This window comes from Cataglyphis hispanica, chromosome 11 (assembly GCF_021464435.1).
Source record: "Cataglyphis hispanica isolate Lineage 1 chromosome 11, ULB_Chis1_1.0, whole genome shotgun sequence".
Taxonomy (NCBI): Eukaryota; Metazoa; Arthropoda; class Insecta; order Hymenoptera; family Formicidae; genus Cataglyphis; species Cataglyphis hispanica.
In genome coordinates, this window is record NC_065964.1 from 2,133,666 (window position 1) to 2,147,148 (window position 13,483).

The window sequence follows — 13,483 nt, forward strand, 5'->3', positions numbered from 1 at the left end:
AATTGCGAATTAATCCAACACCGGCACGAAGATGCGATTGTACGCGCTGTTCGAGTTGCAACAACGTAACGAGGAGCAGTAAACGAGCGTCGACAGGACAGACAGAAGCAGCGACCGCGGGTGACGGAGAGGCGAGGAGGGGAGGGGAGGACCGATCAGCTGATCGGGCTGGACGAGCAGCGACAGGACGGGACCTGTCGGGTCGGCCGATCGGATTGGATTTGGGGACGGTAGTGGTAGTAGTATAAAATAGACGGTGGAGTGTGTGTGTGTGTGTGTCGCGTGTGTGTGTGTGTGATGTGTGCGTCTGTATTGTACACATTATATACGTGCGTCGTGGCGTTTACGTATCACCCTGTATTCTTCGCGTGCAGCTGCTGCTGGCGGCGTTCGAGCGAGGATTTTCCTAACGCATCGCGAAGAAGAAGCGTCCGTGAGACATTCCTCGTCGATCGGACACGACCGGTGGACACTCGCGCGTAATAAACAGCCTTCGGGAAGAACAAGAACAAGAAGAAGAAGGAGGAGGAAGAGGAGGAAGCGCGGCGATCGCGACGTGTTCGACGATCCCGTGCTGCGCGAAGGGCGCTCTCCTCTCTCTCTCTTTCTATCTATCTTTTATTCTTTCTCCGGCTGGCCGCGACGCTCGTGTCCCTCCCAGCAGAGGATAATAATACGCATCTGATTCTCCACGGAAGGGAACGATGCCGACGAAGGCCGAGAAGGACGAGGACGGTCGCGTCCGGTATCGCGCCGCCAGCATCCGACGACGTCGCCGACGTCTTCGACAATCGTGCGAGGGTGGTGGAGGAGGTGCTGGAGGTGCCGATGGCGAGGAGATGATGGCTCATCCGTCCGAGAGCAGCGCCCTGTCGTACGTGCTCGCGCGACAGATCGACGACAGACTCGACTACTGCAGGCGCTTGGTCAATGCCAGATTCGAGAATTCCGAGAACCTCTACAGGAAGGACCTCCTGTCACACTACGGATGCGTCAACGCGATCGAGTTTTCGAACCAGGGCGACCTGCTCGTGTCCGGTCAGGACTTTTTGGCGATTTTATATCACTCTATCTCTCTCTCTCTCTCTCTCTCTCTCTCTCTCTCTCTTTCTCTCTCTTTCTTATTTGCTGTGGAAGAGAACTGTCATAATTTGACATTTGACACCTCGATCGATCGTGTCACATCTTCAAGATTCAAATTCAAACTCTATTTTTGTCAGATAATTTTAATGAAAATTAATTTTTTTTTTATTGATTTAAATTTACTAACGATTTTAATTAACTCCCGATCTTTCGATCGATCTTGCGATATCAATTGTGTTCTCTTCTTCTCTCAGTTTTTTTTCCTCTTGACACAGTGCCCGTTGAGCTCGAGCTCACTCTAAGCTCGGCAAGTTCAATGGAAATATTGGTGTCAGTCTATTTGAGAAGTTAAGCTTTACATATCACCGAAAAGAAATTAAAAATAGAGATGAATCATATGATATGATATAGAGATGAATCATATAATGTGCAACATCTTGTTTTCACAGGGGGCGACGATAGAAGAGTTCTGTTATGGAGAGTGGAGCAAGCGATACAGGGTATGGGCAAGCCCATTGTGATGAAAGCCCAACATGCCAGCAATATATTTTGCCTCGGTTATGACAGCAGTAAGACTAAGATATTTTCTGCGGGGAATGATGATCAAGTTATAGTCCATGATTTACGAACGTAAGGCAATTTTTCTGAACAGAGGAGAAAATAACATGTTTACAACTTTACGATCAATCAGATTTACGGATATATTTCGTTTCGATATTGCAGGAGCGATCCTCTCAGCTACTTCCTACACGAAAAGCCAGTTTATGGATTGTCCATTCATCCACATAATGATGATGTCTTTGCCAGCGCCTGCGACGACGGGAGAGTCTTGATTTACGACATACGTAGCAACAGCACTACGGAAACTCTCTGCTTGGCGCAGTACAAAAGCGCCTTTCACTCCGTCATGTTTAATCCTGTGGACTCCAGAATGCTCGCTACTGCCAATGCTAAAGAAGGTGTCAGTATGTGGGATGTACGAAAACCTTTGGAGTAAGTAAATTAATATATGCATATAGATAAACACTAGATAAAGAAGAAATATAATATGTGATTATTAAAAATCGATGTTTTCAGGCCTGTATTGTGCTACGGAAGTCCGCAACAGAGCTGCATGAATGTTAGGTTTAATTCAGTGGGAAACCGATTGTTAGCCCTACGAAGAAGATTACCGCCAGTTCTTTACGCGGTCGATTCCCCTACATATTTGTGCGAATTCGATCATCCGGGATATTACAATAGTTGTACTATGAAGTCATGCTGTTTTGCTGGCGAAAACGATGAATACGTTCTATCAGGTAAGTATATCTCATAAGAGAAATGTTCGCGTGTGTGTGTTTCGCGTGTGCTTGTATATTTATAATAGATGCTAATTGTAAGAAAAATAGTGTTAATTGGTGATGCATTGAATCGGCAGGTTCAGATGATTTTAATCTGTACATGTGGAAAATTCCCCCGATGGAAGGCAAACCGTGGGTAGAATCCGCACATATGGTATTGCGTGGCCACAGATCGATCGTCAATCAAGTCCGATACAATCAAGCGAGCTGCATCTTTGCGTCGTCCGGTGTCGAGAAGATCATAAAGATCTGGAGCCCGTTCCCGCTCGGAAGTGGATGTCTGGGAGGATTGAAGGTTGCCAATTGTTTACGATAATTCTTTTCGATTTGCTGGTTTATTCTTAGAATTTCGGCCATCATGTCTTCTTCTTTTTTTTCCAGAGAGATGCTGGCAAGCGGGAGAGACAACGCCGAGTGTTCACGCACGATGAATATATAGGGCTAGTTTTACGCAGCGGGCAGTTTATGACGCATGATTATAGCCATCAATCGACCAAAGAGGATCCGCGAATGATGGCCTTCTTCGATTCTCTTGTACAGCGCGAAATCGAAGGCTGGAGCTCTGAGGATATGCCGACGCCGCATACCCCCAGCGACTCCGAGATCAATCCAGCAACGGGCGAACCGTACAGCGCGACAGATTTCGATGGTACGGCGAGCATATATTCTTGATATATCACAAGTGAGAAAATGAAAAGTGAAAAATGAAAAGATTTTTCTTGCAAAAAAAAAATTTCTGATACATAGAAAAAAGATTCTTAAGTTTCACACATGAATTTTATTTCTTCTGTTTCAGTAATCACATATTTTGATAATTATGTATGATGAGAAGTATTTTATATAGATTATTATTATTTTTTTTTTTTATATAAATACGGCTTATAGCATCGCATAATGTTTCACTTGACATTATTCGTATGATCTCTTTCTTTTTCAGTTACTACATTTAATTATTTTTTCTCGCAGATACTACAGCATCAGAAGGCGGCGTAGCTCCCGAACGGCCATTAGAATCGCCGAATCGTATAACTCGGCTTATCGCGAATCGCAGGGAGAAGCTCATGCGAATGGCCGCGCTGGAACGATCCGCCTCGGATACCGGTAGCGAGGGAGACAATGTTCACGCGAGACGTAGATCCAAATCGAAATCAAAATCGAAGGGCGTCAAGAGGAAACACACTAAATTATCCGCCGGCAGAAGAAGAATATCCGCCAGGAGAAAGTGTACTGTGTTAAAGGTCAATAGTGATTCGGACAGTGACGATGACGAGCGACCGGTCGACGCGGCTCAACCTAGCACCAGTTCCGGCGTGATTTCCCGAAGATCATCGCGATACGTTGCCAACGCGATCGAAAAGGATGACAAGCGTTTGAATTATAGTAGCAGTAGCAGCGACAGCAGCAGCAACAGCAGTAGTAGCAGCAGCAGCAGTTCCGAGGATAATAATGCCCTCGGGGCGAAACGAAAACATTCTAAAACTGACTCGGACGCGTCCACGAAGGTTCAAAGACGAAAGCATCGCAAATGCAAAAACAGCGCTCGATATGAGAACTGTTCTGGTAAGAGCCAAAGTAAACGACAAAAGCTCGATGACGAATCGGAGGAGGGGGAAAGGACCACTACCAATTCGAAGAATCGTGTGAACGGTAACGCCGGTAAGGAGTCCGTCCGTCGCGAGGACGGACCGTCAACGCCGAACAATAAATCGCTACCTTGCACTCCCGACAGTGGCATTAAGTCAGGTATTTCTACCACAGGAGGGAAGAACAACGAGCAACCACGTAATGAAGGAAACGACGGAGGTGCGGACGATACGAGTTCCGATCACGAGCAAAAACTGAAAAGTTTAGAGTGTTTCCGGAAGAAGGTGGAGGAGTTAACGAGGAGAAGCTACCGCAATCGATCGGCGTCCCAGCAGCTCCAAGCAGTAGCTTCTAGCACGAGCGACTCTTCCGATTAAGCGCTCCCGTTTTATTCTCCTCTCCCGCGATGCGCTCTACTCCGATTTCCCCCCTCCCCCCTCCCTCTTTCTCCATTTGTACATAATATAATCTGTGATTCCTTGAAGTATATTTTTATAACACTAAGTTTTTGATCACGCGCGAATATGCGATCAATTTCTTTGTTTCGATTTTGTTCTGGATCCTATATGTCTGTATCTTTAATCCCTATTCGTCGTAAATGTACAGTAATTCCTCATTTCATCGGAGACATTTGGCTTCAGTTTCGATGATGAATCGTCCTTGAGATCGCTTCTCGAACGATCAAGCCTCGAGCCTTGTGTGATCACCTGATCTCACTTGGCTGAGTTTTATTTTCGACGCTGATAATTATCCTCTCGTTCGTCCTTATGATCATTTTACTTTCAGAAGACGTCGAAGAATTTTATATATAAATATAAAAGAAAGCAATTATTTATTTAAATTATGCTATTTTATTTGATGCCAGTCCCGCGCAGGTCGCACGAAATGAGGAAATACTGTACTGCGTTTTTCTTTACGTAGGTCCCCCAAAATTTTCATTAACATGCTGTTCTAAATATTGTGTGCAAATTATATTTGCGATTATGCGTTCCGACGTGTTCATAAATCAAGTCACTGGATAGGTAAAACGAAATTTACGTCGTTGTTTGGTACCGCTCCCCGTATCTCTCGTCCTGCGTAAATGCCATTGCGACTGTCAGTGCTTGATCTAAATAATCTAAGACAGTCGCCGATTATCGCGTGAGGTGAAAACATTTCGCGGCCCTGACGGTGTAATAAATTGCATGTGTAATGGAGGCAGAACTGTAGATGCGAATTAACACACACATACACACACACACACACACCCGCATTAGCTTCAAAGAGCATTTTGCGATGACTCGGCTAATGATGTATTGTACTGTTGACACATGGTTTGCGCGATGGAAAGTAATTTAAAAAAAAAGTAATAAATTGATATACATTTTTTTTCCTATGCGTTGAGAGATTTGAAGGAAAGAAAAAGAGGAATTATTGTAACTGTATATTACATTATTTAATCTTGCGCATTTATATACATCTTTATTATAACTGATTACGAATAAACAAGAAAAAAAAAAAAATAGCGGAATTTGCGAATTATTACTCTACGATTACTCAGATTTGCGTTCGAGAACGAGAGCCCTTACGTTTTTTTGCTTCTATCGAAGTTAATCGTTACATGAATAAACGTTGACTAACGTAAATGATGTCATGCGGTATTCAAGCACCACATCCGGCGGCGAAACAAATCAGTTGTTTCGCAGTTTTCTTACATAGGTCACGCGAAGCCTTCTTAAGGATATTCCTAAAAAAAAAAATGTTACGCGCGAATTTAATTCTCATTTTAATGATCGTGCGACACAACTCATTGGCGTACAATATCAATACACTCAATGCCAAGGTGTACGATGATCCTACGCGTGTATCGGGCGAGCGTCGCAGTTACTTTGGATTTTCGGTGGCCCTTTATACGAGTGCGGAGGGACCTTTACTGCTCGTGGGAGCCCCGCGAGCGAATTCCAGCGAATTGCCGTTCGTGACCGAACCGGGAACGGTCTTCAAGTGTGCGATGAACGGCATATGCGGAGAGTGGGTGATCGACAAGACCGGGAACGGTCCTCATCCTCGTGAGACACTAGTCAATCAGATCAAGGATAACGCTTGGATCGGCGCGACCATCGCCGTAGAAAACAAGACCGAGCCCAGAGTTGTGGTGTGTCAATATTATCGTTTCGCAATATTTTTCACGGTATCATGCAACTATCAATATTTTTTTCATTATTAATCAACTAGTACATATTTGAAAACTATTGCGTTTCAAAATATCTTGATTGGATATTGAACATTGAATTTTTCCTATTGGAGTATTTGATGCAAAGGCATTTGATTATGTAAAAATATTTAAATCATATATTAAAAGATTAATTATGCTTACAATTAATTAAATTTTCAAAACTTTGATAAACAACAAAAACATTAAACATCGAAAGGGAATAATATTGAAGAAATAAGAGATTTTTAATTCTTAAAAATCTACAATTTTTTATCAAATTAAAAATAATGACAACTGCTCACTTATCTTTTTGTAAAGAATACTGATTTTCAGAATTAATACATTATGATTTACATAATGTGTATTATTTATGATTTATTTTAAAGATTATATTAATTTTTTATTTATAATTATAATTTTTATTTATTTATATAAAGCCTTTAGTTAAATTAATTTTGAATTTATGTTTATTATATTAAAATTATTTAACATAAAAGAATTTAAGTAGTTTAAAATAAAAATATTAATTTGTGGAATTAAAGAAATAATTTATTATCTTTAGTAATTAATAATTTATTTATTTTATGTTTTTATTTTTTAAATTATATTTATATTTATTAGATTTAGGGATTAAAAATGATTACCATTAATTAAATTAAATTAGTTTTAATTTAATTAATATAGAGTTTTATATATTTAATTGTTTGAATATCGTGTTTGTTTGTGGAAATACAAATAAATTTTTATTGATCCATTTATTAAATTAGTAATTTTTTAAATTAATTTTTTCAATAATTTTGATAATTATTAAATCTAATTTAATAAGAATTTTATTTGGATTAGATGATTTAGGATTGATTTCTTATTGTTTAGTAATTTTACAATCTGTAGATGAAGAAAAATAATAACTCATTACTACGTAATTACGTTATTATTCCGTGAAACATATGATTAATTTCAAGATTAAAAGATTTCTCCGGATCAAGTTATCAAAATTTTAATCAATAAATAACAAGTTAAATGTCTAATATCAAAAATATTGAATATCCCCCAAAAAAATAAAAATTACAAAATTTTTAATAAACATTTCTTTTACTTCTCATTTTTATCTCTTTGTTCTACAAAATTTAACAAACATTTTTGTCGAACGAAGGTTTGCGGACCGCGATGGATAAACAATATCGTGAACGGCAATAAGCCCAATTGGTTCATGAATGGTATTTGCTACGCGACACGAGCCATCAACTCTACCGCATTCGAGAGAGAGGCGGAGGAGCGATTATTACCGCTTTCGAACCCCGAAAGTCAGATCACGTCCAAGAACGACATAGGCATCTATAATTACGGGATGGGCCAGGTCGGCTTCTCCCTGCACGTGAACTCCCCGAGATACGACGTGAGCGTCGTGCTGGGCGCTCCGGGCGTATACAATTGGAAGGGCCATGCGTTATTAATTACCGCCGCGATAGACGAGCCATTCTCGCGTAAGATAATTCCCTCGTTCGCCAGGGAGCAACAGGTTCACAGTTATAATTATTTCGGTAAAGATAATATATATCTCTTATCACTATCCTCCTCTTCTCCCCCCCGCCAAATATATGACCGAATCAGTCTAGCTGATCAATGTATAAAAATTATTATATTTTAATTATTTTAATAATTAATAAAATTAATTATTAATTATATAAAATTAATTAATAATTATCAATAATTAATGAAAGAATTTATTATTTATTTTAATAACGTAATTAAGTAATAAAAATTGAAAATATTGATGCGCATGACGATTGAAATTATATTAATTTACGATATTAGATGAAAAAACTTGTTTTATTTAATAATTTTACGCTTGTAAATATCTATTTTATTTTAAGACTGCATCAAGTTTAATCTTCTTTATATTTTTTGCGTTATTTTCAAAAGAAATATTATATTTTAAATATTCATCTTTGTTCCTTTTTTTAAAATGTCACCTTTTTATAGAAAAATCGTCGAACTTTTCAGTAAATAAAAAATTTTTGTTTCTCTATAAACATATTTTAATTTTAAATTTTATTGTAAAGAGCATAATGTTTTATAAAAAAAAATGAAGGCTTATATTACAGCCTTTTTTACAATAAAGTATGACAATTATACAGACATTATATGAGTTGATCAGGTTACTGACGAACTTCAGAAGTATATAGAAAGATCAAAATATAGCAATTTTCGAGAATTTTAGAAACCATACTTCGAACATCTTTTGTAATACAATATTATTATGTTTATAATATAATCCTTGCTTAGTTATTAAATTTTGTACAAATTAAAATTATTTATCTCCATTGTCCATGGGTTTTTATTCGAAAGTTGCTATATTCTGACTCCTCTATACACTCCTGAAGTCTGAAGTTTGTCAGTAATCTTTTGAATCATCTTTATGAGCCAAAAAGGCGGCAACTCCTGATTTTCATCAAAATTTCGTTAATTTATTTACAAAGAGGCATAGTTTTACAAAAGACTAGGCTCTTCGTAAAAAAATCTGCTAAACTTCTGTAACATGTGTCTTTCAGGATATGCTGTAACAGCGGGTACTTACTTCAACGAGCGAGATGTTTGGTATGCCAGCAGCGCGCCGAGAGGCGCCATATACGGGAAGGTTCTCGTATTCGCCTTTCCCCCTAAAACTAATCAGCGCATATCTATTAAAATGATAGTATACGGTCAGCAATACGGCGAGTTCTTTGGCGCCGCGTTAACATCATGCGACGTCAACAACGATCGTAGACACGAATTGATCGTCGGCGCGCCGCTATGGTCCAGGGACATGGACGAGGGTCTTGTCTACATCTTTACGGGGCGACACAATGTACTTAATTTATCAATAATTTATGAATAAATACAGCGGTGCGGATCTATCGATAATCAAAGTTCAAGATTTAAGCTTCCGATATAATTAAATAATCTCTCGAATAAAATTTTCGATTAACAAAAGATTAGAATTGGTAAATATGCATTAGGGGACTCATCCCTAATGACCTTGATCTTGACAATATATATCAAGGTCATAATTCTGAGTAATATCCAAGAGATTTCAGTTGTCGCTCGTTCAATTTATCATACAATTTAATTGTTAATAACTTTTTAATAAATAATGAACGACGGCTAAAATCTTTTGGATGTTACTCAAGGTCATGACAACATTGTCAAGGTCAAGGTCATTGGGGATGAATTGCCTAATATGCATTTACTTCATACCTTATCTTTAATTTAACAATAAAAAGAACAAAAAACTTGATATTATTAGCAAAATTCTTTTTATTTTTAATATAAGAAATCAATAAAAAATTATTCAAAATTTTTAATTAAAATCTTTATTAATATAAATTATTAATTGATAGTTAACGACAAAGATAAACACAATTTTAAGCGCCTAGAAGAGAAATAATCCTGCAAAATTATTTATAATAATTGATAAAAATAATTATGATTGAATAAGAAAGAATAATTAATTAAGATTTTAATTTCTTAAAAATAAAAAATTAAAACAATTACAATTTTCAAATTATTAAAAATCGAGATCGTTTGATATTGCTAAAGAAAGATAAAGAAACTATTAGGAAAAGATCAAGAAATATTAAAGTTAAGATTTTAATATTAAATATTGAGTTTTTCCTGGAAATTTTCACTAAGAATAATATTTTTGGCGGATTTGTTTATACATATAAATTTTTATTATAACTAAAGTAATATCTTGATAGATACGAAAACGCGTTTTCTATAATAAAAAAAAAAAAATAACAAAATATATTCAATCATTGAATAAAAATCATTTTTTCTCATGTGCAAAATCCAGAACAATTTCGAAGAGCTGCAGACGATCGAGGGCAAGGTCGTTGGTGGCAGATTCGGAACCACCGTGGCGTGTCTAGGCGACGTCGACTACGACGGCTACGGCGACATCGCCGTGGGTGCACCCTACGAGGACGAGAGCGGTGGTGCGGTGTACATATTCAACGGTAACAGGGACGGCGTCTCCCGCGAGCACAGCCAGAGATTGATCGGCGCGCGATTCTCGCCGATGATGCGAGGATTCGGGATCTCCATCTCGGAACCCCGTGACATCGACCGGGACGGCTATCCCGACTTCGCCGTGGGCGCTTATCTGTCCGACGAGGTGGTCCTGTTGAGATCCGCGCCGGTTGTCACAGTGAACGTGACACTCACGTATCCGCCGATCAAATTGCTGCGAAACGCAACGTCCTTCGTCGTCGACATCTGGATGTCCTACGAGGGCGCATACGTACCTGAGTATCTGCGTAATTTTATATTTTACAAACATGTCATTTACAAATTTATTTTTGTATACTTTTTTACTTATTTATTTTTATTATTATCATTTATTTTTATTTATTTCTTATTATCTATTATTATTATCATTATTATTATTATTTATTATCATTGATCTTTATTTTACGTTATTCTTATTTTCTTGTTATTATATTATTTTATTTATTGTAGTATTATTTTTTATTTTTACTATTATTTATTTATTATTATTATTATTAATGATATTATTTATTTTAATTATAATTCTATTACTATCATTTCAGGGGCCACCGTGATCCTGAAGGTCGATCAATTGCACGGTAGAGCTACGTATCGCGAGCAGAGAAGCAACGATGGATCACAGACTTACAAACTGCGTTATACGTTACTTAAAACTACGGTCACGCGAAGTTCACTTGAGATATATCTTACGGTGCGTTACGTCGATAGCAATTTTAAAATCATTGTAATAATTATAATTATATAATAATTATAATAATGATAAATAATAATAATATAATTAATAGCAGTATTTTTTTTAGCGTATCGAACTCATTTTCTCTATTATATTTTAGAAGAATATTCGAAACGTCATAGATCCGCTCGAGATATCGGCGTCTGTGCAGTTGGAGGACGATCTCGACGCGAGAAACGGAAGCTCATCGACTTGCGTATCCTGTGTCGCGATAAACAAGCCTCGCTCGAAGATCGAGGATCTTGTGAAGCTCCCGTTCGCCCTGGACTGCGGCGAGGACAACGTATGCGTGTCCGATCTTCGGCTCGCATTGTCGACCGGGAATGACAGATACATCATTGGCTCCACGTCGACGATCACTCTGCGCGTCGACGCTTACAATCGGGGCGAGCCGGCGTATCAGACCAGAGTGCGCGTCTTCACCGAGGCTCTACCGTTAGCGAGCATCCCGCCCGAGTGTACGGAAAATCCTCGCGACGTCCTGGAAGTGATCTGCGACATCGGCAATCCTCTGAGAACGAATGTACGATAATGCGCATTGGATAAGAGATTATTTTTGGATAACGATTTATTTTTCAGAAAACATTGACATTGCAACTAGACACGAGTATGATGAGGTACGACGTTAGACAAGTGGAATTGCGAACGAACATCAGCACTCAGAGTGACGAGGCGAATTGGAATGATAATAGTTATGTGATCACTGTATATTTTGATGTGGACATTGATATAGCAATCGCCGGGTTGGTATATAAATTGAAAGATTTTATATGTAAGGATAAAAAATATATAATATATAATATTTATAATGCAATATGTAATATATTATATAATATATAATATATAATATAATATATAATATAATATATAATATAATATATAATATAATATAATATGTATAATATAGTAATTTAATATAATATAATAATATAATATAATATAATAATATTTATATTATAATATATTAATATTATAGATATTAAATATTATATTAATAAAAATAATATAAAATATATAAAATATAATATATAATAATAATAATATAAAATACATAAAATATATAATAAAATATAATATTAAATATATAATAATTTATAATATATATTTCTTCATCAGAAAAGCACAGGAAAACTTGTATTCGTATTTACGTGATGAAGAAAACGAGGAGAAACCTCTAAATAGCGTCAGATTCCAGCATTTCTACGAGGTTCAGAAATTTGGCGCCAGTCCTATCGAGGAGGCTGTGTTGACTGTAAAAATTCCGACACATTTTCGACGGTCGCGTGATACTGGAGACATAGCAATCGTCAGTATCAACGAAACCATTGGCAGAATGGATGCGTATCAATTTTATTGCAGCGACTCGAATGAAACCGATTCTGAGCTCTCTGTCGAGTCTGAAAGAATAATCATCGCATCTACGGATAACGCGATTTTAAAAAGCGCTAAAAATGATACGCACGCGAGATTCAGTATCGAGGAGAACACGCCGATGTACGTGCCATCCGAGAACAGAACGCTATATGTCAATTGCACAAATAGCGCGATCAAATGCGCGCGAATTGATTGCAGACTGGGACCGTTTCTGAGTTCCTTATCCGTTGCCAAGTTTTTGGTAACGCTGGATCTACAATTGTCGAATTTTCCCGGTAAATATAATCATGTGGCTGAGAGATTAAAAAAAGGAAAGTTCACATTCTTTGAATATTATCTGATTGTAGCTGACCTGATGAAGGGCAAGGATATTATATTTTACGTGACTGAAGGTAGCGTTACGATAACGCAACCTGATAACATCTTCCAAAAAGAGGGTCATAAACCGGATACTGTTTTGATTGCCACGACATTCTTGGGCTCGCCGGTTGCTCAGCAAATAGCCGTGTGGATAATAGCGCTTTCAATAATTTTAGGAATTGTATTGCTGATATTATTAATTCTGGGTTTAATAAAGATCGGCTTCTTTAATAGAAAGCAGAAGATGGAACTCGAAGCTCTGAAAGCTGAGACTGACGTATGTTTAGCATTTTCCCAATGTAAATGAAAATTCTCGTTGTAGTTCCTGATGATTAATATCAAGTACTTTAGTAAAGTAATAATTCACATTTCAGAAAAAATATAACGTGGTACTGGAAACAATATCTTCGACGGAAGTTCTTGATCATCACTGAACACATATGATTAATATATTTCCAAGATTTAATATATTAATATCTAATTAGTTCGTGATGTATTTATTTTTTTATATAAGTAATAAATAACAAAATTATCAATTATTTATTTGTAATTCAAATATTTTATAAGCTATATATATATATATATATATATATATATATATATATATATATATATATATATATATATATAATTATATATATCTTTTAAGATCTTATATAAAATATTGAAAACATTATTTTATAATAGTTTAATTTTTATAATAATTTGAAAAAATATATATTCTTTACCTTCTTATTCATATTCAATTAATCAACACTATAAAAG

The 13,483-nt window shown here is 36.9% G+C and overlaps 2 protein-coding genes across 6 annotated transcripts; both read left to right on the forward strand.

The window, feature by feature from the left end:
• The first annotated feature begins 103 nt into the window (after nt 1-103).
• Nucleotides 104-5,517, forward strand: LOC126853040 (DDB1- and CUL4-associated factor 5). Of its 3 annotated transcripts, none has more exons than XM_050598426.1 (8): nt 104-230; nt 699-1,038; nt 1,533-1,713; nt 1,807-2,076; nt 2,161-2,381; nt 2,501-2,718; nt 2,805-3,072; nt 3,390-5,517. In XM_050598426.1, the coding sequence occupies exons 2-8, from the start codon at nt 705-707 to the stop codon at nt 4,382-4,384; spliced, it is 2,487 nt and encodes an 828-aa protein (XP_050454383.1). In that variant the 5' UTR covers nt 104-230; nt 699-704; the 3' UTR covers nt 4,385-5,517. The 3 variants fall into 3 exon arrangements, with proteins under 3 accessions (XP_050454383.1, XP_050454384.1, XP_050454385.1); XM_050598427.1 differs by having other exon boundaries at nt 132-236; XM_050598428.1 differs by lacking the exon at nt 104-230 and having other exon boundaries at nt 701-1,038; nt 3,390-4,079; nt 4,182-5,517.
• A 114-nt stretch (nt 5,518-5,631) lies between these two features.
• Nucleotides 5,632-13,285, forward strand: LOC126853039 (integrin alpha-9-like). 3 transcript variants are annotated; one of them, XM_050598425.1, is made up of 10 exons: nt 5,632-6,141; nt 7,355-7,742; nt 8,754-9,049; nt 10,037-10,499; nt 10,794-10,942; nt 11,085-11,507; nt 11,564-11,727; nt 12,101-12,633; nt 12,706-12,995; nt 13,093-13,285. In XM_050598425.1, the coding sequence occupies exons 1-10, from the start codon at nt 5,632-5,634 to the stop codon at nt 13,150-13,152; spliced, it is 3,276 nt and encodes a 1,091-aa protein (XP_050454382.1). In that variant the 3' UTR covers nt 13,153-13,285. The 3 variants fall into 3 exon arrangements, with proteins under 3 accessions (XP_050454382.1, XP_050454379.1, XP_050454381.1); XM_050598422.1 differs by having other exon boundaries at nt 12,101-12,995; XM_050598424.1 differs by having other exon boundaries at nt 12,101-13,017; nt 13,093-13,198.
• The last annotated feature ends 198 nt before the right edge of the window (nt 13,286-13,483 follow it).

Coding starts and splice junctions, on each gene's coding strand:
- LOC126853040 (XM_050598426.1), top strand. CDS start 705: ATGCCGACGAAGGCCGAGAAGGACGAGGACGGTCGCGTCCGGTATCGC. Junction 1,039..1,532: donor GGGCGACCTGCTCGTGTCCG/GTCAGGACTTTT, acceptor TTGTTTTCACAG/GGGGCGACGATAGAAGAGTT. Junction 2,077..2,160: donor GATGTACGAAAACCTTTGGA/GTAAGTAAATTA, acceptor CGATGTTTTCAG/GCCTGTATTGTGCTACGGAA.
- LOC126853039 (XM_050598422.1), top strand. CDS start 5,632: ATGATGTCATGCGGTATTCAAGCACCACATCCGGCGGCGAAACAAATC. Junction 10,943..11,084: donor CACTTGAGATATATCTTACG/GTGCGTTACGTC, acceptor ATTATATTTTAG/AAGAATATTCGAAACGTCAT. Junction 11,508..11,563: donor GCAATCCTCTGAGAACGAAT/GTACGATAATGC, acceptor TTTATTTTTCAG/AAAACATTGACATTGCAACT.